Raw genomic sequence first — 25,663 nt, forward strand, 5'->3', positions numbered from 1 at the left:
TCAAAATCTCGGATGTGCTGTATACGATAAGACGGAGCATTGATACACGGTAGCGACTCACGCTCCCGTCGCAGGTCTGGCTTTGTCTCAAATTCACTGCTGGTGGAGTCTACGCAGCCTCTGTAGTGCCGGGGGAAGAGCAAGATGGCTGCCGCGCTCAGTGCTGGTGATAGGATGTCTGAATAAACACGGCTGTGCGCAGAAAGCGGAGACACCTGCCCTATCCATCCTCACAATGACACGTCTTGTGCTCCGTGCAGTTCTGGATCCCCTTTTGTCCCTTGCTGATGGTTTCCAGCACAAACGGCATCTCTGTGAATGTCTTCATTGTGCAGGCATGCTAATTCCACAAATGTGATGGGAGACTTATTTGCATTGCTTAAAGAGGAAGTATCGCTTCCTTTGACGGGCGCTGCAGCACATCATAGAGAGGCCTGCGCTTTATGAGAAGGACGGGAATTGCTGTTCTGTCGGATCTTTCATGTTTGCGAATAGAATGCAAAAATAACCGCGTACACTGACAAAGTAGTGCAGTAGATGACTTAGATTGTAACCCTTCATTACAATCCTGTGTGACAGCTCCTCTGTGACTGTTGTCGGTAATAATGTCATTGTAAATTCTCTTTCCAGTCATTAAAGAGTTTCAAGAATACCTAGAACCAGAAGACGCGTCCTCGGGGTCCCCGCAGAGGAGGGGTCCCACGTCCTCCGGCACGGAGGATGAGAATGTAATTTTGCCACTCGGAGACAATATTCTCACCCACAATCTCGGCATTCCTGTGCTAGTTGTTTGCACTAAGGTAAGCTGTGTTCGGAGTTCGTGATGCTGGTGACATAACGCAGAAACTCTCCGTCCCCAAAATCCATGCGCGATTTATAATACTGGGGGTATAATCTAGTGTGGCGGAGGGGCCCAGGTCCGATAGCTACCTCTCCACCCTATAGCTATACCTCTGGCATAATGTGGGACGAGTGATTCAATTTATTATGGGATGTTTACATTTTGTACGTGAAGTCATTCCTTTAGGAAGCCGTCACGCTCCGCCTTGGACTTGAAGATCTTTGCATCTGTCTCCTTAGAGCGTTTGTTCCGGGTAATCTGCCATCCTGTACGGTTTTGTGTTTTGCAGTGTGACGCGGTGAGCGTGCTGGAGAAGGAGCACGACTACAGAGATGAGTACTTCGACTTCATCCAGTCTCACATCCGGAGGTTCTGCCTACAGTGTATCCTTTCACTCACCTCACACGTCATCTCCATCCGAGCTCGGCTGCTGTATTTAGAAAGTTAGTTAATCTGGTTGTCACAATTTGAAAACTTGCAGCCAGGCAACCCGTTTACAAGAAGTCTGAGGGCGCATTCAGACGACCGTATATCGGCTGAGTTTTCACGCCCAGCCGATATACGGCGTCCCTCTCTGCAGGGGGAGGAGGCTGGAAGAGCCGGGAGCAGTGCTCTGAGCTCCCGCCCCCTCTCCGCCCCTTGGCACTATTTGCAATGGGAGGGGTGGGATGGGGCGGAGCTATGCTGGGAAGCTTAGCTCTGCTCCTTTCCATTGCAAATAGCTGAGAGGGGGCGGGAGCTCAGAGCACTGCTCCCGGCTCTTCCAGCCTCCTCCCCCTGCAGAGAGGGACGTTGTATAGGGGCGTGAAAACCCAGCCGATATACGGTCGTCTGAATGAGCCCTTAAAATAATAAAAGCAGTGATACTTACCAGACCCGACGATCCAGCACAATTACACGGTCATGCGCAGTCCACCTCTTGTTTTATATTTTGGGCGCTGTCACGTGTCTGTACATGGCAAAATAGAACATGCCGTGTGCTTTTTTGCACTCGAGTATTAAGCAATACCAAATTGCCACCTATCACACCGGCGTACAGCACACACGTACTACGCGGTAATGATATGCCCGTGTGACTCCAGCTTAAGTAATATAATATACCGTATTTTTCACTTGATAAGATGCATCTAGGTTTTGGAGGAGGAAAATGGGAACAAAAACTCCCCCAGACCAGGCAGAGAGGTATTGCAGTAGTATTGCCTCGGACTAAAGTATATACCACTAGGTCGACCTGCCATTTAGGATCCAGGGACAGCTGATGTAATGGTGATCTTATTACTTGTCATCCAGCTTACTAGGAGCCCTGAATGCCATGTTTGACTAGTTATAGCAATACATGCTTGCATAACTCTGCAGTTGGCATTCAGGATCCTGGAAGAGCTGAGTGACAATGCTGTGATGATTCCATTAGTTGTCACTTTTCAGGAGCCCTGCATGGCACGTCTCATTATGGTGATATATGGGGTATACATTTGTGCACAACTAGTCATGTATACACCATGCAGACAGCTCTTTCTCCCTCTCCGTCTGCTATGTAGCTGGCAGATGTGAGAGCCGTCTATACCTACAGCTGATTGATGAGGCGGGGAGGGGAGCAGCAGTTCCCTCTCACTAATCAGCTGTTTGCACGGGTGCTGCTATAGAGCTGACCTGCGTTCTTTATCATACTGTGGGCTTCATAGCAGCTGCCGCCTACCGGTACAACATCTGATTACTGAGCTCCCTACTGCTCCAGTCAATGGATGCCGTCCGACTCGCGGCCCATCGTCAATTGACGCAGGTACCAACATTATTGCCTAGCGACGGCGCAGGAAATGCAAATAATTAAAAAAAAATCTTTATTGCACATGACTGGCGAGGAGCGTTTGCGGTCATCCGCAGTACAGGAAAACAATTCATGTAGAATCTGTCCTGTCTTTGTGAGACCGGCCTAATACACCCTGTTACTCGGGATCACGGCTGGATATAAATTGGAACGTATTTGCAAACTGATTCCACTCTATAAGGGCTTATTTAGACGACCGTATATCGGCTCGGTTTTCACGCCGAGCCGATATACGGTGTCCTTGTCTGCAGGGGGGGAGGATGGAAGAGCCAGGAGCAGGAACTGAGCTTCCGCCCCTTGCCGTTATTTGCAATAGGAGGGGGCGAGATGGGGCGCAGCTAAGTCCTGCCGCTTAGCCACGCCCCCTCCCATTGCAAATAGTGGCAAGGGGCAGGAGCTCAGTTCCTGCTCCTGACTCTTCTATCCTCCCCTGCAGACAAGGACACCGTATATTGGCTCGGCGTGAAAACAGAGCCGATATACGGTCGTCTATATAAGCCCTAAATGTGTAGAGACCCTTTAAGGGTCTCTAAAATGACAGTCTGACCATAATTCAGCGCAGAAGATTTTTTCCCCCCTTTTTTTTTTTATAGTCCCTGTAATTAGCAAAGAAATGAGTGAGAAAGACAAATTCTCTGCAAGACTCTGCAATAAACCTGTAATTGTGAGCAGGTGAACTCTTCCCTGGTTATATCTGGGAACTCCTCGCTCGTCACCCCTGCCCCGATGCCGTATACAGTTTGCAGTGAAGCACTGAATACATCTGATTTGTCATCCGCTGCACGCTGTTCTCCTTAATTGAAGCCGACAGACGGAGCTGCCTTAATTTATACTTCAGTGAAAGAAGAGAAGAACTTGGATCTGTTGTACAAGTACATTGTCCATAAAACCTATGGATTCCACTTCAACTCGCCTGCCTTGGTGGTGGAGAAGGATGCGGTGTTTATGTACGTTCTGCGGGGTTTTTCTAATGCAGCCCATAAATGAGAGAGATGTATCTGCAGATCATTAGCAGACCCAACGTGCGTGCTTTACCATCTGGTAATCTCGTATCTGACCTCCACAGACATCAGCAGGTCTTACCAAATGTAACCCCTATCCGATACGTATCTGTACGTCCTAACTGCACAAACACCATGCAGTTAGGGTGTATATAGATGTCTGCAGCATATGCTTTGTATGCATCGGGCTCAGGAGGCGAGCCCACTCCATACACAGAGGGTATGAGCTGTCTTTGACAGCCGACACTCGACTGCAACAGCCGTGATGGGAGATAACTCAGATTGCTGAGTATGTTTGTGTCCCCAGTGCTCAGCCCTACGGTACCGCAGATGAGATCCTTACTAGAGATGAGCGAGTATACTTGCCAAGGCACATTACTCGAGCGAGTAGTGCCTTAGCCGAGTATCTCCCCGCTCCTCTCAAGATTTGGGGGCCGGCGGGGAGAGCGATTCTCTGCGATCAGGCTGACAGCGGAGATCCGTCTGCCGGCTCCTGCTCCCAGGCGGCGGAGATCCGCCGTGTAAACCGCAACGCTGTGGACAGGTAGCCTTACTTTGTATGCAGGTTCTGTATCCCAATCTTTCGTCTGCTAAGACTTTTTATATTGCGTGTTTTTCATTAGCCCTGCTGGCTGGGACAACGAGAAGAAAATAGGAATTTTGCACGAAAATTTCACTAGCATCAAACCTGAAGATGCCTTTGAAGATTTTATAGTAAAGCCGCCTGTAAGAAAGGTAGGAGGTCCTCTACTCTCCTTATCCATCTACCGAAAACCACGAGGAACCGGCTGTCTTAATGTAATGTACTTTCTCTTCTCCCAACAGCTGGTCCATGATAAGGAGGTGGCGGCGGAAGATGAGCAGGTTTTCCTAATGAAGCAGCAGGTATGAAGAGGCTTCTCTCACAATGTCTTTGTAGGATCACAAACTAGATCACACTTTCCTTGAAGGAATTTAGCAAATATGTTTACTTTGATGTTTCTTTCCGGCCTTACATGCTATGATGGTTAAGCATCAATCAGTCTGCGACGGGCAACATCGTCCTCTAGTAATGAGCCTTATCTTACTAATGAGCTATTACTGTCAGCTGTGTCTTCACTGCATCGCCTCAACTACTGTTACTTTACTCTACCCAAAGATGGCAAAGGTGCCCATATACCGCCAGTAGCTGGCATAGGCTTTCATTTGTTTTACAAGGGGATAGTGAAGAAGGTCACAGCTGAAAACCTCTGGTGGTGGTTGATCTGCTGGGGTAGAAAAGGATAAGGCCGCCTGCAGACGGGAGCCCGCAGCAGAATCCGACCCTGTGCCCAGCCGGCGATCCTGCGTATCTGTTTTCTTTTGATTTCTGTACTGTGGATGGACACTGTGAGCCGCCGTCGGACATGCGCCGTACAGATCTTTTTTTAAAAAAATGTGTAGCGACGGCGCGGGTACCCACCACCAATCCGCAGTGTTCATTGCGGACAGACAGCGGTTCGAATGGCTTGCGATGAATGTAATGCATTCATTCAGGTGGCCAATGTATTTATGCGGGTAAATGGCTGCGTATATATGTTCGTGTGAGTAAGGCTTTAAAGGGATATTCCCATCCTGGCTTATGGCCGAGAAGGAAAAATGTGGCACTGTGTCAACCACCTGTTAGAAGCAGCCAAAGGCTTCAGCCCAGCGCTGTTTTCGTAGCTCTCATTGAAGTGAATCAGAGCTACAGGAACATCACTTCACAATGTGCTACGCGGTTTCCGTAATTCGGGGAAATATAGGAAACGGCATAGCGCGCTGCACTACACTGCTTCCATAGCTTCTAATCACTTCAGTGAGAGCTACGGGATAAAACGCCGGCCAAAGATCACGACCATCTGAAGCATCGGATTCCAATGCATTTGGTCAGATGGGCGATTTTTGAGGCGTAAAATCGACTGGCTGGAAAAAATAGCGCCTAGGGTGCGCACTCCAGCCGGCCGCTTTTACGCTGAACGGAGAAGATGGGTCTGGACGTATCTGGCTGGATAAGGGCAGACGGTCACACAGACTATGGGAGCTGCCGGAAAAGGGAAGTGTTTTTTTTTGCCACCACATAAAAGCACCTGGCCGGCCAATATAGCCCCAGGCACTTTTATGCCGGCCAGGAAACATAGTCTTGGAACTATCTTTCCTGGCCGCTACATGGACTCTTATGGGAGCCAATGACAGCTGCCAGAGAAGGGAGGTGGGAGGGAGCTTAGCAGCGTGACTGCTAATCTCCCTCCCCTGTCTCTCCTCCTCTCCGCCCCTTGCCGGCTGTTTGCAATGGGATGGGATGGGAGATAAGCTCCCGCCCACTCCCATTGAGGGCTGCTGACGAGCGGTGAGAGCTTAGTACTCTAAGTCTTGCCCCGTACCGCCCCCTTCCCTGAAAAGGGGGAGGCAGTTTAGCAGTGCTAAACTGTCCTCTCCCCGCCCGATGGCATTGTGGGCATGGCGTATATGTGTCGGGCCGTCTGAATGGGCGCACAAACAGCTGATTTGTACGCCCGTTCACGCTTTTTTTTGCGGCGCCTGCGGGCGAACGTAAAAAACGCCTACACCGTGTAAAAGAGACCTTAGACTGTAATACTGTTGGCTTGAAAAGCTGAATGACAGCTCACATAAATGCCATTACAGCTTTTGTACTAATTACCTGCCATCTGTCTTATCAAGCCCTAATTAAAGGGGTATTCTGCTTTCTGTAAACGGCTTTTATGCAGTTTATAATAAAAAGGTTATGCAGTCCTTCCTATTATACTTTTGTATCAATTCCTTTCAGTTTTCATAATCTCTGCTTGCAGTCATTGAATGTAAATGTCTATGGTTTCACTACACAATGAATAACTGGGTGTGTCCATCAATACCAACATTTAGTTTTAAAGCTGTCCCAGAACCATTTATATTCAGGCTCGGTCTGACCTAGAGGGAAACAGGTGAATCACCTGGTGGGTTTGGGCCCTGTACACGGCACGGTACGCCCACTGCACTACATATGGATGGGCAGCATACAGTGTCTCACACAGGCCATATTTGCGTAGAGCTGTTGAGAATGAGTTCTGCTCTTCGTACGACACGGTTTATAGGTTAAAAATGACTTTCTAGAATGCTTTTTTTTTTTTTTTTTCCATTGGAATTAATAACAATTTAGTAAACTGCTGATTTATTTATCTTCTTTGCAGTCTTACTTGGCAAAGCAGCCGGCCACTCCAACAAGAGCCTCGGTGAGTTACTGTGCCAGCGTTGTGTAGCTGTGTCTTCTTGGGGTTAGGTTGGTTGCTTGCTTACCTGTACCTGTGACAGCACTACGGATAGTGAATTAATGGGGTTATATATTTGCATAGATTTTGGGCCCCCGGAAATCCCTTTTACGGTTTCTAATATTTTGGTATTACCAATTTCTCAAAGCAACTCTCCAGATAAAAGGGATCTACTGTTTTTTTTTTAAGGGCCTTTTAATAGTCTGACAACCGGGCACAAATGCTCATCTGAACGCTCATGTCTCTTGTGGGGGTGCAAGCGCCTGCGGTTTTCCGACTAATGTCAGGCTATACCTGCAAGCATCGGTGCATCCCAGCAAATGGCGCTATTAAACGTCGTTGGCACTAATTGCTGGGCTGCAGCTGTGCCTGTATGAAAGGGGAGCCGACCAGTGATTGGCTGGATGGGGATAAAGGTGAGCGATAAGGCAGTAGTCCTTTCATTGCAGCTTACCAAAAAAAATAGTTGTTGGCTGATCAAAAGTTGTTGTAAAGTCAGTCATATTTGAACAACTTGCAAACAAATTAGCATGGAGATCCCTTTATGGGCGACATATCGGCAAACAACTACTGCACAAACCAATCGCCCTCTGAACGTTAGTTGCTTCATGTAAAGGTACCTTAAAATGGCCCTTATATCTACTGCAGGGGCTGAGCAGATTCAAAGTAGACAAACTAGAGAAGTTATTCGCCTCCTCTCAGACCTGCACTTGGCACGTGGCTTAAAGGGGTTTTTCTGGGACGAAGGATTAGGGAATGGTGCGTAAAATGAAGAATTATGAAATGCCTCTCTAAGTGGCCCACTGGTTTCCACCACTCTGATCCCAGAAGAAGCTGCGGAGGTCACAAGCCATTAGGGGTTCCTGGCAAAATCGCCGCTGAAAGCTGTGATTGGCTGAATAGTCACATGCACAGCGTCTCCTGTAATCGGACAGCGGAGACCTGGAATCCTGCGCAGGATGGCGGACGTAAGCAGGCGACCTGCGCTGAAGTATCACACACAGTCTTGTTGGTCGTCTTGATCTTTCATTGTGAATAGTTCTTATTTTTAATAATCTCCATCAGTAAATGTTTTCTTTAGTTATTTTAATACACTCGGTCTCCGCCAAGTCTCCGTACAATTGGGTAACTATAGAGCGGGTCTGCAGGCGACGGAGCAGCTCGTGTCTCTCCTCTTCTTCTGTATCGGTGGCCATCTGCCAGTGTAGCCTACAGTAGTTGAACGCCTGAGGGTTGAGCAGTGTGATGATCACACGGTACGGGGTGTCTGGTCCTGGACACACGGCATACTATCCTCTAATGTTGGAAAGATTTAACTCCTGATTTTGGTATTTTCTTATGTATCCAGAGCTTGGGGGTTGTATTCTGCATTTCTCCTTTCTTCAAGGAAAGACATCCATTAACATGCACAATTCTTGCCTTTCAGGAGTCTCCAGCCAGGGCTCCCACAGGTTCCCCTCGCGCTCCAGGTCGTACAGGACCCACCACTGTGCCCAGCTCCTCACCCATGGCGGCAGTCAAAAAACCAGACCCCAATATTAAGAGTAAGTGTCACGTACTCTTCTGGATTTCCCTTTTTAGACACATATGACATGTATTCCTTGGAGTCACTCTGATCATCTTGATAATGGGGATGCCTAAATTCTGGTGGACAGGTGGCCACTCGTGCGGTCACTCACCTTTTTAGGCCACTTTCACATCACAAAATCACAGTTTTTTTTTTTCCCACGCTGTGACAGCACTATAAATCGCATGTATGTGAAGCCCATGCCTTTCAGTGGGTTCTTTCACATGAGCGATGTTGTGTAGGCTGCTACATTGCAAGAATAAAAAATCGTGGCATGGTCTATACAGCTGCGATTTCATAGAATCCTAGAATTCGGTGACCGCAGCAGCTGGTGTCTTGGATATTCTACTGTATGGTGCATTACATTCAACTATCATTAAAGGGGTTGTCCCGCGGCAGCAAGTGGGTCTATACACTTCTGTATGGCCATATTAATGCACTTTGTAATGTACATTGTGCATTAATTATCAGCCATACAGAAGTTATAAAAAGTTTTTTACTTACCTGCTCCGTTGCTGGCGTCCTCGTCTCCATGGAGCCGACTAATTTTCGCCCTCTGATGGCCAAATTAGCCGCGCTTGCGCAGTCCGGGTCTTCTGCTCTCTTCAATGGAGCCACTCGTGCAGAATGCCGGCTCCGTGTAGCTCCGCCCCGTCACGTGCCGATTCCAGCCAATCAGGAGGCTGGAATCGGCAATGGACCGCACAGAAGAGCTGCGGTCCACGGAGGGAGCAGACCCCGGTGGCCATCTTCAGCAGGTAAGTATGAAGACGCCGGACCGCCGGGATTCAGGTAAGCACTCTCCGTTTGTTTTTTTTAACCCCTGCATCGGGGTTGTCTCGCGCCGAACGGGGGGGGGGGGGGGGGTTAAAAAAAAAAAAAACCCGTTTCGGCGCGGGACAACCCCTTTAAGTGGCTGTATGTAATGCATCTTACAGTAGAAAATCTGCTTCTCTCCTGTTACGTTGCAGCATATTTCTTTTCTCTTGCTCAATCATGCATTCCTGTTCTTACGGGTTTGTGCATAATTTTAGGACCTGTGAATAATAGATGCATTGATGTTAACATATGTGTTACTGCTGTCTACACATAGTGTCCTCCACCATGAATAATACAATCTTAGGACTTCAGAGACTTCTGTCAGAGGCTACGTAATGTAATCTCTGTGTACACTACACTGCTTAAAATGCTAAGTAGGATTGTGGTGAGTAAACAGTAATAAATCTATGATGAGGCTCATTTACACCAGCCAATGATCGCTAAAAAAATCGCTAATCGGCGATCGTTTTAGCGATAATTGATGCGTGTAAATGTGCGCTTTTCGGGCACTGTTAGCTGATCGTTGAATTCAAGCTAACCTACAAAAAGCATCCTTCACTCTTATCAGCAGTTCTTCACGGGGAGTGCGGATAGCATTGTTTCCCCACGGAGAACAAAGGATCTGAATGCAGATAAGCGCTCTCGGGCTATTAACTGCATTCAGGGAAGGCTTTATTGGGCTATTAACTGTATTTATTTGTACACCTAATTGGTACTTAAGTAGCTGAGTAGCTACTTAATACTTGATGCAAAATGATCGCTTAACCCCTTGAGTGGCGGGTTTCCTACCACCCTGTCGTGCCCACCAGGGCAGGTTTTCTAAAATGGTCTAATCATTGAATTTCAACTAGTTTTGCAGTTGCGTCTCAAGAGCCATAACTTTTTCATTTTTCCATTGACATGGCCATATAAGGGCTTGTTTTTTGCGGGACAAGTTGTGATTTTTTAAACGGGGGAGGAAAAAAAGAAATGGGGAAAAAAGAAAAAAGGGGCCATGTCATTAAGGGGTTAATTAATGTATTAACTTCCTTCTCTGGGTCATTACGACGCACATGGATACCACATGTGTGATTGTATTTTTGATTTTTTACAAAGTAAAGAGAGACAAGTGTTTTTATAATTTTTTTAATAATTTTTTTACTTTTTTTTTTTTTTTAATTTTTTTAAAAACTTTTTATTTTTTTTTGTCCCTTTAGGGGACTTCCACAGGGACCCATCAGGACCCCTGATCACATTCCAGGGGTCCGATGGTGACAGCCCTTTACATGCTGCAGTGACAGCCCTTTACATGCTGCAGTCACATAGACTGCAGCATGTAAAGGGTTAACACAGCAGAGATCGGAGGTTTTCTCTGATCTCTGCTGTAAGAGCTAGTACCTAGCTGTCCTCTGACAGCTAACAACCAGCTCTCCCTGCCACAGAGACCATCGGCTTGCTTCTGACAAGCCGATGGTCTCTATGGCAACCTGTAAACAAAGCAGGACATTGCCGACATGTCGGCAATATCTTCTGCTGGTTTTTCAAAGCCCTTGCTTTGTTCTCTGTGGGACTGTGCAGGCAGAGCACACTGTCACAGCTTGTGGCATTGTGCTCTGCAGCTCCCATAGTGATACATAGCCCCGAAATCTTCCGGGGTATATCACTATGGGCAGTGGAGCTCGTCACGGAACTTTTCCGGGCGTGCCACTCAAGGGGTTAAAGCTGTCAGTCAAACTGTTGTTTGAACGATTATCTGCTGGTGTAAATGGGCCTTTAGCTAGCCTAAAGGGGTCTTCCGCAGAATAGGTCATCAATAGTCATTTCCCCGGTACCTGCTGATTAGGATCCCAGGTGATCTGGTGTATCCTGGCCTGCGGTCAGTGCAGTGGGGCAGACGTCATCATAGGGGATGGAAGCATTATTAGAGGGCTTCACTCCCATTGGAATTAAAGGGAGCGCTACCTCTTATTACACTTTCGTGTCCAAACCCCGGTGCTGCAGCCGGAAATGTAATAGGTTTCAGCTCTAACTGATTTCAGTAGGAGCCTCCACCCACTATGACAAGGTCTACCCTGCTGGGTGATCAGCTGAATGCCGAATATCCTGAGTAGCAGGTCCTGCTGATTTTAACAATTGATGGCATATCCTGAGGATAGGTCATAAATGGTATTTGCCTGGAAAACCCCTTTAAAGAAAATCTGTTATGTCCTATAAGCACAATATCGGATCGGGGTTTCTCAGCATGACTCTCCTATTCAGTCAGTATGTCTGCACGCTCGCTAGGTGAAGAGTCACGCTGACAAACTGAGTGCCGACTTCCAGGGGTGACACAGAATGGGAAGGTGGGTATGTTTAAAAAGTACTCCTCCGGACTTCACATTCCCTGTCTAACGTAGTGGCCGTACCCAACAGTCTGTCAGTCGCTGCTGGTATGTTATGCGATGGATCAGCACTTCATCACTGTTTCCATTTCTAACTAAAATGATGGTGCAGATGTGAAGGGCCTATGAGCGATTGTAGATACCAGGAGGCAATCATCAGAAAGATGGGATGAGTTATTATAGAGGGGCTGCTATGGGGGCTGATCTAATGGAACATGAATTGCTGACTACTTAAAACCTGCCAACGCATTCTGGCTCCATAGGGAGCTGGTGTCCGTAGAAAGAAAATCAGTCCTCTGCCGCAGTCCAGAGTGATAACCCTGTAATATGGATGGGTAATCTAAGGCCGTGTTCACATGCACCACCTACAGTAGAGTTTAAGTGCATGGGCTTTACAAAAGCCCCTTCACATGTAGTGGAAAAAATCAGCATAGGAGTCCACAGAACGCTCATCATCCTGCAGAAAGGCCGGGTATATTTATGGCAGAATTACGTTTTTTTAATTGTATCTGCATTTCTGTGGATGAACCCTCAGGTTGCATTCACAACAGCGATTCTCACACACGATATCCGACTAAAATCGGGCATGAAAAGATATTTAAATTTTGTTTATTCTCAGGACCACAGAAAAAAACCAGCATGTTCCATTTTTGGGCGACTCTGTTCTAGAATCGCCCATTATTCCCTATGGCAGCAAAATAAATTAGCCCTGCGTTCACTTCTCACTATTGGAACAACATGCTATTCTCACATGCGTGTGCAGTAATGCGTTTTTCTCGCAGCAAGCATCGCGCACACAGCAAAAATCACAGCTTTGGAAGTGCATTATTGGTCGGAGTTTCTTGGACTGATATCACACTCGCTCGGGTGAACGCGACCTCAGAGACATGAGCTACTATAGTGCACTTGTAAAGTCTAGTCCATTCTATAATGCTATCTTGTAAGGCATTAATTGTACCACTGATGACTTGACAACCTATTGTGTTCTTAATGCAGATGCCGCGGCCAGTGAAGGAGTCCTGGCCAGTTTCTTCAATAGTCTGTTGAGTAAAAAGACTGGATCTCCCGGCAGTCCAGGTGGGCCGGGGTCTGCTCCAAGCTCTGGCAAGAAACCAGGTAGGCAGAACAATGCAGTCCTGGCTCAAAAGGGCATGTCCACACAGTACATCTTTTAAAAGTATGATAGGTGAAAGCTGTAACCCCTCTTCTATCAGACTAGTGGGGGTGGTCACACCCAACACTTGAGCATGTACATGGTCTCTATTGAAGTCTGTGAAAGTTACGAAAACAGCCATACATGGTGGAACCGAGGTCAAGAGACCCTTGTTCTCTCATCAGTGGACTGAAAAGCATTACAGCTGTCAGTAGACTTGTGAATGAGGAGTGTACGTAAGGCCCATTTACACGCAATGATTATCACTTAAAATTCGCTCAAATGATGTCTTTTGAGCGATAATCGTTGCACGTAAATGCTACCACGGTTTTACTTTTCGGCCGAACAATGATTTTTAGGTGAGCATAAAATCGATCATTTGTCCGGAGAGCTGATAGCAGGGACCGCACGCTGTGTTCTCCACAGGAGCAGTTGATTACATTGTATTCAGCTTGCAGCCCGGCGGCAGAACAAAGGAGCTGTATGCAGAGAACAGACCACCTGCTGTTCTCTGCATACAGCCCTTGGAGGCTTGGTTACATCAGTGCCCATTAGCAGCTTATGCAAAACAATTGTTAAAATTGTCAATCTCCCTATCTTTACAACAAATTTTGAACGAACATCTTTGCGTGTAAAGGGGCCTTTTCTTATACAGTGATACAGCTGCTGCTCCGGCTGTGGGATACCTGAACTACCTCTGTATGAGCTGTAAGGGCAGCTCATACAAATTATTGCTAACTTTCCCAGAAGTGACCCTCCTGTCTCAGACATCCTAGTTTGACTGCACTGCCTCTTTGACTACCTGATGCACACTGCTCATTTGTAGTCTAAGGCCTCCTGTCCATGAGCATAGCAATATCCTGTGGGAGCCGCCGCCGGGGAGCAGGTAAGAGCTGACGGCTCTCCACGCTGAGCCTATCTGACAGATGGGCTCACCGCGGCTAATCGCGACATGCTGCAATGTAAATCCCGCAAGTGGAGAATTGCTATGATTCTCCGCTCGTGGACAACGGGGCTGCGCTTTCCATAGTAGTCTATGGAAAGCGTTAACTGCATTCCCCGCGGCCGGATTATCGCCGCGGAAAACAGTGGAAAATCACCCGTGAACAGGATGCCTTAAGATCCTTCACGCTGCTCATGTGGAGAAGGGACAATTCAAGCAGTGAGGAATGTCTTAAAACTGCTGATGCTTTACCAATACAAGTAGTCAGAGGAGGAGCGCTGCCATCTTGGTTTGTCTGGGACCGGAGGGTTACTTTTAAGTATTGACTGCCTTGAACTTATGCTGAACTCCTTCCACTATATGGAGGGACTATTAAGTCCCAATTGTGGTGTTCCATCCACATAAGGACATATGTCCAGCGGATGCCATTGGCATAGGAGCTGTACCCACGCCAGCATCAGCGGGTGCTGACATTTGCTGCAATGGCTGGGATTGGAGTTCTTTGATGTAAGCATCTTAGGAGTTGGACAGAGGAAGAGTCTCTCCTCAATCAGCCCTGTCCTGCTGTCATCCACGGGCGCTCCTTCCCACTCAAGGGATTTGGCGTGATACTTGCATTATTTGCTGCCCTTTCTCTATGCTGACAGTGTGCTCTCTATTATATACAGGACAGAAGCCCGTACTGACCAACGTCCAGGAGGAGCTGGACCGAATGAGCCGCCAGCCGGACGCTGTGTTAGCTAATTCTACCCCTACGGAGAATGAGGCCTGATGAGCTGCAGAAGCAAACTATTACACAACACTTATGTAAATGACCAAATAATAACAATGTATATTGGACTTAATGATACAAAGGCTGCTCTGACACCGCAGATACTGTAGGTTTTGTCATGGAACGAGGCGGGTGCCACTAGCCTGACTCCAGTGTTACGTGCCCCCTACATGAAGCTTGCCTTGAAATATTCTACCTGGTTAACCCCTCGGGTGCAGAAAGCGGCTAGAATCGCTCCTGTTTCTGCACCGATAAGCACTTAGATCAGGCTGCAGTCCATCCGGTAAGAGCCCCATAAACGGCCGCCTCTCATTTACGTGTTGCCGGCCCTGTGGATGGAGAAGGGATCTTGCAAGTTGGACCTTAGACTGAAACAAGAAAGTGCTCCTGTCTGTGCTGAAGGAAAGTTTTTAACTTTGTAAGCCCGGTTAGGAACAACTAGCAGAGCGACCCACCTCTTACACGTTTAACCCCTTCCTTTTCTGCGGGGTGCTTTTGCGGATAGGTTCATTAATAATCCGGCTTTCCAACGGTTTTGGGAAATCTCCTCGCTTTTACTTCTTATAGCCTGCGGCAGAAGGAATTAAGGGTAGGAATTTGCTGCCGGCATGAAAGATCTCGGGGTTTGGGTATGGTGGCGATCACATGGGACAAACAAAAGCATGTTTGGTCAGTTCCAAGTGCCTAGAGCGGTTCAGGATGTGCCACTAGGGGGCGCTTGGAGGATTTATGCACTGTATTAACAGTCACTTTTTATATACATAAAATATATATTATATTATTTGCAATTGCTCTAGCAGCAAACTTCTGTTATCTGTCCTGACGTCCAGATCCTCATCACGCGTTCTCTTGGGTTTACCTTCCCCCTGGATGTGTTAAGAGGCCTCAACATATAGAAGTGGAGTCGTTTCAGCACAAGTTTTTTTGTTTTTTTTTCTTTTTTAGATTTTTATTTTTTTGCCATGAACTTTTATGTTTTAAACCATTAGAGAAGAGCAAGGCAAGTACTTCTGCATGTTCTATTGCAGGTCGTTATACGGGGAATGCTCGCACAAGGAGCTCCTGCTTTACTGGTTTGTAATTCAAAGCACTATAGGAAAACATTGCTGCAGGTTTCCTTAAGACAAAACCACTTTCGGCGCCTTGTCTTGCCTTACACAACCCCCCCCCCCCCCCCCTCCGTAAGAATTTTATATTAATTTATTTATTTTAACATCTACGTTGACCGCCCGTTAAACCTATTACTTGCAGTTTCAATAAATGGTAACAACCAGTTGTATGTATATTCTTGCCTCAATGCAACACGAGAAGCCTTCACGTTGCGTTCTGGGGGGTTTGCTGTTGGACGCTGCATGTTGAAGCTTATTTTCTATGGTCTTTTAACCTTTTCCAATCCACTGTCTGACATCTTCAAACATTTCTGTTTGAAGGCTGTACAGCTCTGATGGCGGAAGACGTCCGGCAGGGTATTCTTACTGTAGATTACTGGCCGCTCTGTTGTCCGGGGCCTCTCCAGCATGTCACATACCGCAGTACTGGCTCTGGCCAGCAGATGGCGCCATTGTATAATGGCAGAAAGAGAGAGCCCCCTAGGAAACCCTGAATCCAAAATTGGATTGCAAAGGGTTAATTGGCACTTTGCTACCGTATGAGAAAGGTTTGAGTTATATCCAGCCTGCAAATACTGTCCCATGTGCTCAGATTGTCAAATAAACTGGATTTTACTCTATGCAGCATCATCCAGTCGATAATCCAGCCTATACATACAGGGTGTAGTCCTAGCGCCTGATCAGCGCAGTCTCTCAGTACTAGTGTCCTATGTTAAAATAACAATGGCGTACTTGTATAGGAAGGCACGGATGTGCTACATGATGATATGGCGCACAGACCCTGGGGTCCCGGAAGATGGATTTGAGTTTGGTGTAACTTAGAGAGACACGGTAAGCAGATTTCTCATCCATATCGTTGGCACCCCTCCTGCCCAGGCCCCGCTGACTGCTGAACCACAATGGGCATGCTGCCTGTCATAGGCGGTCTTTGACCCTACTAGGGAGCCTATTGCAATTCTAGACAGGCTGGACCCGTACTGCCAGTCAACCATTTCAAAATGTATCCAACAGGCGACTTTTACAGTGGACGACTCCTGTGCTAGACTCACCGTAGCGGACTAGGCCTTCTCAATCAAAGAAATCCAGATCCCCCTACATCGTCATCACATCCAGCCCTTCATTGGATGTACTTGGAAACTTTCTCCGGAGACAGTCACTCAGAGGGCGAACTGTCTGAGACCCCCTCTGATTCTGATCTGGATGAGCAAAAGGCCACTAAACTCTATGATTGATAGCCTGATAGTCGCTGTGAAGGATGCCTTTCGGGTAACAGATCAGACCCCTTTCTCCAAAGTATTCTTTCAGTTGCCCAAAGCGTTCTGAAAATGTCATCCCTCCTCATGAAGAGTTTGACAACGTCTTGATCTGGAAATGGATCCTTCCCTACAGGCTCTTCACTAAAGTGGACTTGGTGACGAAGTGCTCGTCTTCACGATTAGTTGATTCTCCCAGTGTCTCATTTGGTGAAACGCACCACCATTCGTATGGCAGACGCTTCGCCTCTTCAAAACGTCTGAGACATGAAATTGGAATTGGCAGCCCAAACTTTCTTTTGAGGCAATGGGTTTGACACTCAGGCTGGTTTTCGCCTCTACCTGGGTCAGTAGGGCTTCTACTGAATGGCCTAAACAACTAGACCGAGGGATTCTCTCCAGCTCGCCTCCAGAAGAATTGGGCAGATCTTGCGCATCAGATAAACTTCCCTGCCTGGTCTATCTGTAATAGGCCTCCTTCCCACGAGCGTGACGGGCTCCGCAGCGTAATATTCCGCTGTGAAGCCCGTCACGGCGCCCCCCAGAGCCCCTATACTTACCTGCGGGAGATAGCGTGAAATCGCTTCCCCGCCCACCACCGCCGCGTCACCGCTCGTCACCGCTCGTCACCGCCCACCGCTCTCGCGTCACCAGCCGTGTCACGTGACGCGGCCGGACCGCGTCATTTGGCGTCATATGACGCTCGGCGGTGGGCGGGAAAGCGTTTTTTCACGCTATCTCCCGCTGGTTACAGCGGGAGATAGCGTGAATGGACGGCTTCCATTGACTGCAATGGAAGCCGTCAGTGCGTACAGCCCGTCCTCACCCGCAGAAAATAGAGCATGCTGCGGGTGAGGACGGGAGAAATCGCGGTGCGTAATTCCGCGGTGGAATTACGCATCGTGAGCATGGAGCTATTAGGTTCAATAGAACCTAATAGCTGCGTGCAACGCAGCGGATTTTCGCCGCGAATTACGCGGCGGAAATCCGTTCGTGGGAAGGAGGCCTTAAAGCTTCCCTGAATACAGCCAGACTCTTGGCTCGTGCCTGGGTGGCTCCAGTAGCCGTAGCTCAGACCCTGTGGCTGAAATCCTGGGACACAAATGCCTCCTCTAAGAGGCTCTTGACAAGCCTTTTGTTGGCTCAACCCTTTTCGGCACCCGACCGGATGAGATTATCCCTGAGACCACCGGTCAATGAAAAATATATTTTAAAAAATCGCCCTATATGTCACGGGGAAAAAACGCAGCAAAAATAATTTTGGTAGCTGAAGGCAAAAAAAATAGGACAGTAAAATCACCGCATGGGTAAAATCCCTAAAAAGTGTCTTATCCTTAAGGCCTCATGTCTACAGGGACAGATCCGCAGCGGGTCACCTGCACGCGTGATCCGTGCCCCATAGGGATGCAATGCACACCCGCAGGTAATTAAATACCTGCGGATATCATTTTCCCTTGAGGCGCAAATTGCGTGTTCCGGGAAAACACCCACAACATGCTTCGTTTTAGTGTGGGTCTCCCGTAGGCTTCTATGGAAGCCGTCTGGACCCGCGGCACACCCGCAGCTGAATTCCTGCTCTCCGGCACGGGAGAGCAGGAGTTAAAAAAAAAATAATTAAAAAATGGAGTGCACGGCGCAGGCAGAGCACATCCGCTGGGCCGAGGAAAGAAGATCCGGCTGTGCCGGAGGTCAGATCCGCAGCGTCCGGACAGGTAAGTAATGCTTACTTTTTAGCCTCATGTCCGGGGGAAAGGAGAGACCCGCTGCGGGATTCTGCACGAAAAATTTGCGGGCTTGATTGATTTTCCCCGTGGGCATGAGGCTTGAGGGATTCAAGTGTGTTTATTGTGAAATTCACAACAACACATTGGGTGCTTTTACACGTCGGGCACAGAAGTTCGATCACCACTAGTGAATGAAGGTGGATTGTTCCATTACACCCCCCCCCCCCCCCCCCCGCTTCCATTCGCAGTAAACGGGCCGATCCGTCATTCAGTTTTTAAGCATGCAGAAACTGAACGACAAAATGAATTTCTCATTTGCCGTGCGGTCGTCCGTGCATTTAGTCTGAAGATAACCATCTAGATTCTTACTGAGGGCGGGAATCTCAATGATTTCTCGGGCGATATAAAAGGGCGCTCTGCATAGATGTCCAGGGTTCATTTTACCCCTTTGTGACAGGTTCCCTTTAAAAGTAGTTTTCCTATAGGTTAAAGGATGCTGTGATACGTATGGATACGTTCTCACTCTGATAGGTAAGGTACAACTTCTTGAACCTTCAGCAAGCTTGAGAATGAAGGGGCTGCAGAACTGACTCAGCGCTGTGGCCCCTTACAGCACAGCTCCATTCAAATCAATGCGTCCAACTGCAGTTTCCTGCAATGCTGGGTGGCTAGGATCAGCGGGGTCCCAGAGGTGAGACCCTCATTGATGATGATGATGATGACATGTCCTACCTCTATGACATCATTTTATGAGCTTAGGAGTAACCCTTTAACCACTTATTATCCCGCTGTTGAAACCAAATGACTGTGAGGAAGCTACTACTGTGACCCCAATGGAGGCTCAAAATATATTTCTCGTAGTCCTGTAAGTGGGCATATTCCATAGCGATAGCCTGTAGACATCACTAGGAGGAAGACCACCCAAGTACAGGGAAAACATACAAACTCCATTCAGATGTTATCCTGGTTGAGTTTGAGCTCCGACTCCGATTTGTAAGAGGCAATCGTGTCAAATATGGAGATACAGTTCTGGGCGAGGCTATACTGTAAGTCCTGATATCCTCCAGCTATGGTCCATCTGCACAACCATTGTCGCCGCTCTCTGGAAGCAGATGCATTACATTCATGCCCATTGACATGCATACAGGTTGTGCAGCTAATTAAGTGGTCTTTACTGCCAGTGAAAGTGATTGGGAACCAGGCAGCCACACCGATTGGCTCCTTTTCCTATTCATCTCTATTAGGCCGGCTACACACGAACGGATTTGCATTGCGGAATCTGCAGTCAGCGTCCGCACGGCGGATCCAAAGCAAATACCGTTCATAGCATGCTATGGAAAATTGCTTCTTCCTGTACACTCGTGGAATCGAATTGTGATTTCCTTGAAAGGAGGAAAAATTGCAGTAGGATCTAATTTCATGCGGATTCCGCACGGACGGCTTCCACATGTCCGATGGTGGTTCGCCTTAGCCATCCGCAATACAGATGTAAAGCAGAAAAGACAGGTACGCACGGACGCTGGCCTGGCACAGGGGCGGATTCCGCTGCAGGGTTCCCGCATGCAGAATCTGACCCGTTCGTGTACAGGCGGCATTATGCCAGTTTAAGATGCGCCACATTGTGACGTGGCATTAATATAAATGTGTTACAAATGACATTGCAGCTACATGCCATGGGGATTTGATTTTATTTTTGGCCGGGTACACCTTGATCAGTATTTGCTCGATAGGATATAATACCAATCAATGTGACTGCAGAGGCAAAAACGGACAGAAATACCGCAATATACGTTTTTAAAATGCAGCCATGAAAAATACGGCCATTTACATAATAACATAGATTTACATCAGGTACAAAATGCATTTGTCTAAAACAACACAAGGTAGGAGATCTCAGTTTTACAGAAATGCATGTAGTGGACGGAGTTCATCCCATATTGCTGATCGTGCTGTAGTGTAATGGCGCCTCCTGCTGGGGAACAAATGAAGGAACCAGAATGAAGAATTACACCAAATTCTATCCAAATATCAACTCCCTATTATAATGTTCTGTCTACTTCTCCTTATAAACTACATGGAGAGTACTGCAGACTTGGGAGAGAAGCTGCAGCGTCTACAGTTATAGTTCATGCACTTAGCCTGCACCCCATCCTAAGATATTCTTCTTCCACAGATGATGTACACTCTTTGTCAAAAAATAAGATCCAGCACCTAGAAGAAGTTGTCCTCTTGCTGCAAAACCCGGCATGCAGTTCCATCTGAGGCAGATATGTAAATGATGAGAGTTGTGATGTAATTAGATGAACAGTCTTGCCACCGGAGGCCCTAAAAGTGTCATCCACACCCCCATACCGTCCCTGGGCCTATAAGAGGGTCTCGGAGGCTCCTTGTGTACAGTGACCTCTTCTTCCACTTGTGTAGAGCTTGTTGACCGCTAGACGCCTCTACGACGTAGAGAAGAGATTTCACCCCGTTACCAGAGTCTGAGAGGGGCGCAATATTGGGATGTGAGAAACTGGATGGTCATATTGATGAATTGTCCCCCCACCGGGCCGTTCTGACCAGATTGGTAGGAGGTGTTGGGGCCAGTAGATGTGTGAGGGCACACAAGGTGACCGGGCTCAGGACCCCCGACAGACCCCCAGTAGAGAGGAGCGTCTGACCAGACTGTTAGGGAGTGTTGGGACCAGTGGATGAGGGCACACAAGGTGACCGGGCTCAGGACCCCCGACAGACCCCCAGTAGAGAGTATCGCCTGATCATCCGACAAGCACCAGCTGCTCCAACTGTTCTCTTATCCGCCACCAACCCTTTGTAATTGGAAAAATCAAATATGACTTTTTCAATTTGCAACCATAGCTATATACTTTATTAGTGCACAATGTGACCCGTCCGTTATACAGAAGGATCAATGAATATTTACTACAAATCAATGTGACTTTTGCTGTTGCCTTTCAGAGACAAGTTCAGCTGACACTCCCATATTATTTTGACAACAAAGTCGGTTCCTTTTGTTCGTTTTTATATCTATCATTCTCGAAAAGGATTGCTCACAAAGATACGTAGTAACAAAGAGTATGAGGATTGACCTCTGCTGAACCCTCTGGGGTTCGATCAAACCCAGGTTAAGAACCACTGATCTAGAGGCTCAGCTACAGCAAATGTGGAGCAATATGCTGTAGGATACCATACAGAACCTGTATGCCTGCATGCCCACCCGTATTACATCTTGTATCCAAGCTAGCGGCAGTACAACTGGGTACTAGAGCCTCCATACCCGTCCGTATCACATTTTGTATCCAAGCTAGAGGCGGTACAACAGGGTACTAGAGCCTCCATGCCCACCTGTATCACATCTTGTATACAAGCTAGAGGCGGTACAACAGGGTACTAGAGCCTCCATGCCCACCTGTATCACATCTTGTATACAAGCTAGGGGCGGTACAACAGGGTACTAGAGCCTCCATGCCCGCCCGTATCAGATCTTGTATCCAAGCTAGAGGTGGCCCAACAGGGTACTAAAACCACCATGCCCATCAGTATCACATCTTGTATACAAGCTAGAGGTGGTACAACAGGGTACTAGAGCCTCCATGCCCGCCCGTATCAGATCTTGTATCCAAGCTAGAGGTGGCCCAACAGGGTACTAAAACCACCATGCCCATCAGTATCACATCTTGTATACAAGCTAGAGGTGGTACAACAGGGTACTAGAGCCTCCATGCCCACCCGTATCACATTTTGTATCCAAGCTAGAGGTGGTACAACAGGGTACTAGAGCCTCCATGCCCACCCGTATCACATTTTGTATCCAAGCTAGAGGCGGTACAACAGGGTACTAGAGCCCCATGCCCACCCGTATCACATCTAATATCCAAGCTAGAGGTGGTACAACAGGGTACTAGAGCCTCCATGCCCACCCGTATCACATCTTGTATCCAAGCTAGAGGCAGTGAAGCAGGGTACTAGAGCCTCCATGCCTGCCTGTATCACATCTTGTATCTAAGCTAGAGTTGGTACAGCAGGGTACTAGAGTCTCCATGCCTGCCTGTATCACATCTTGTATCTAAGCTAGAGGCGGTACAGCAGGGTACTAGAGCCTCCATGCCTGCCTGTATCACATCTTGTATCTAAGCTAGAGGTGGTACAGCAGCGTACTAGAGCCTCCATGCCTGCATGTATCACATCTTGTATCCAAGCTAGAATCAGTACAACAGGGTACTAGAGCCTCCATGCCCATCAGTATCACATCTTGTATCCAAGATAGAGGCGGTACAACAGGATACTGGAGCCTTCATGTCCACCTGTATCACATCTTGTATCCAAGCTAGAGGCGGTACAGCAGGGTACTAGAGCCTCCATGCCTGCCTGTATCACATCTTGTATCTAAGCTAGAGGTGGTACAGCAGGGTACTAGAGCCTACACGGAGGATATAAATTTCATGTGTTCTATATATATGAAAATACATTGCCTATGTGTTTTATAGAGGTGTGTATATATATATATATATATAGTGTGAGAGAGATGTACATATCAATAGAAAGAACTGATTATCATCTGTTCTATTGAGTAGATTAATGTGATTGGAGCTGCATAAGGAAATGTGATTGATCGCCTGCGAGTTACCGCGTATCACACGGACGTACAGAGCCTGCGTAATACTAGGTAAACGTATGTCATGTGAGTCTGGCCTTTGTTTCAACTTATATGTGCGGCCTTGTTGGAGACCTTGGATTTGTCTGATTGCGCTGTGCTTGAGCCGGAGTACCGGGATACTTATCTAAGCAAAAGCATAAAAAGAAACTCCGGACAGAATAAAGCAAAATGGCGAATAAGAGAACATCATGGCTTCTCTCACAATTCCAACAACTCCTTCTAGGGTAGGTATGGTGTCTTCCAATGAGTGTATGTAGTTTCTAGCCTATAGCACTTGGGTTTCCATCGCCAGGGGCGTAGCTAAAGGGTCATGGGCCCGGATGCAAAAGTTTATCTTGGGGCCCCCCAACTTCGCTTAACCCCTTAACACAGAGGCGTAACTTGAAGCTTCTGGGCCCCAATGCAAAACCTGTAACAGGGCCCCAACTATAATGCTTTATTCATAGTACTGGGCTCCCTATATGGAGAAGAGAGGTCTTATGGGCCCCCTAAGGCTCCTGGGCCCGGGTGCAACCGCATCCCCTGCATCCTCTATAGTTACGCCTCTGGGTCACATGCAAAAGTACCTTTAAAGGGGTTGTACAAGGATCACAAGTTATCCCCGATCTCTAGAATGGACATCCGATGTCCCCATTTGCCTGTCACTGTGGGGTCGCTTCTTCCCCCGCAGTGATGTCAGAGGATGTCTGGCTGTTGCTCCATTCATTTCAATGGGTCTAACAGAAGTACCTGAGTCCTTGCCACTATCTTCGCAGTCCCATTGAAAGTGAATGGAGTATCAGAGCTCTTGCATGACCAGCCATTCAGTCTCCTCCTACTGCCGAGGGTGCAGTAAGCCCACAGTGAGCAGCGGGGGCGGGGGGGGGGGGGGGGGGGGGGGGGCACAGAATCTTTATTCTCAGGATTGGTGTGAGACCCCCATCGATCATCAAATTTTACCCTATTCCGTGGATAGGGGATATCTTGTCATCCTGGTACAACCCCTTTAAGGGGCAGCCTGGAGATAGGGGTACATTTATGTGCATGTGTGGGTATGATGCTTTGATCTGTGCCTCATTGCCCCTTCCTCGTCCTCTGGCAGGATATAATTTATATATTTTATGTATCACAGAACCTGCAATATTAACTTACAGTAAATAATAAAATGCTTTACACCAACAACACAGAGATAGGAGAATCACACGTTACTACAGGCTCTGCCAGGTGAAGGGGCATTAAAACCTTTTGGAAAACCCTTGAGTGTGGCAGGAGCTGACGCTTTTATCTCACTTCTTGCCACAACCAAAAGGTGTTTAACTCTTTCTATAGTACCAGAAAGCCTGTCCCTATAGCCCTCTGCAGGCCATCCTGTGTACTGCACTCCTACAGGGGGTATTCTTCACTTGAAGCATTGCTTCTACAGACGTATAGGGGCACCATATGGCAGCACACAGATGTGTTATGTATAAATGGCTGATATGTAACAGGGGGTTGCCCGAGTAGTGAGGATAGGTGATTTTGTTAATATGTTTAAATTACATGTACACCATCATTTCCTTCGAGAAGGTCCAGAGTGAAATTGTAATGGGCTGAGACGTGTGGAGAGATACTCTGGTGTGAGGAGTCGGCAAAGATTATAAAAAAGAGGCAAATGCTGTAGGGTGAGTGCGCAGTTACAAGGAGTTGTGAGCAAAGGTGTTGGTGATCCAGAAGAAGGGGAAGGAGAAGAAGAGGGAGGAAAGGGAGAAGAATAAGGAAGAGGGGGAGGAGAAGAAGAAGGATGATGAGAAGGAAGAGGAGAAGTGGGAGAAGAAGGTGGAGAAGGAGAAGAAGGATGAGGAGGAGAAGGAGGAGGAGAAGAGGAAGGAGGAGAAGGATGATGAGAAGGAGGAGGAGAAGAAGAAGGAGGAGAAGGATGATGAGAAGGAGGAGGGGAAGAAGAAGGAGGAGAAGGATGATGAGAAGGAGGAGGAGAAGAAGAAGGGAGAGAAGTGGGAGAAGAAGGTAGAGAAGGAGATAAGGTTGAGAAGAAGGAGAAGGAGAAGAAGCTTGGTGGTTCAGTGGTTAGCACTGTTGCCTTGTAGCGCTGAGGTTCTAGGTTCACATCTGACAACGAAGAGGGGAGAAGAAAGAACAAGAATGGTGGCTCAGTAGTTAACACCATTGCCTTGCAGTGCTCTTGTCCAATGACAACATCTTCTGTGGACTTTTTCCAAATCCATACAGATGTTGTGCTTGATGAGATTTGAACCTAGGACCACAGCACTGCCTGATATTTACTCCCATTGACTTTAATGGGAGTAAGGCTTGGGTCGTCCCAATTTTTTGAAAACTGGTCAAATCACTCCCGGCCCGATTATTCAATAATCGCTCATCACTATACAGATATTTGGACTT

At 47.6% G+C, this 25,663-nt stretch overlaps 1 protein-coding gene across 1 annotated transcript in view; it reads left to right on the forward strand.

Moving 5' to 3' along the window:
• DYNC1LI2 (dynein cytoplasmic 1 light intermediate chain 2) overlaps window positions 1-15,817 on the forward strand; it is a 31,674-nt gene extending 15,857 nt beyond the window's left edge. Inside the window, exons 5-13 of the mRNA XM_066583136.1 lie at window positions 631-800; window positions 1,131-1,224; window positions 3,478-3,613; window positions 4,291-4,402; window positions 4,493-4,552; window positions 6,853-6,894; window positions 8,357-8,474; window positions 12,673-12,792; window positions 14,441-15,817. Coding sequence (XP_066439233.1) covers window positions 631-800; window positions 1,131-1,224; window positions 3,478-3,613; window positions 4,291-4,402; window positions 4,493-4,552; window positions 6,853-6,894; window positions 8,357-8,474; window positions 12,673-12,792; window positions 14,441-14,544 — 956 coding nt within the window. The 3' untranslated portion in view covers window positions 14,545-15,817. The remainder of the gene's footprint in view (window positions 1-630; window positions 801-1,130; window positions 1,225-3,477; window positions 3,614-4,290; window positions 4,403-4,492; window positions 4,553-6,852; window positions 6,895-8,356; window positions 8,475-12,672; window positions 12,793-14,440) is intronic.
• Window positions 15,818-25,663: the final 9,846 nt, after the last annotated feature.

The sequence above is a fragment of the Eleutherodactylus coqui genome, chromosome 11, assembly GCF_035609145.1.
Source record: "Eleutherodactylus coqui strain aEleCoq1 chromosome 11, aEleCoq1.hap1, whole genome shotgun sequence".
In the NCBI taxonomy this organism is placed as follows: Eukaryota; Metazoa; Chordata; class Amphibia; order Anura; family Eleutherodactylidae; genus Eleutherodactylus; species Eleutherodactylus coqui.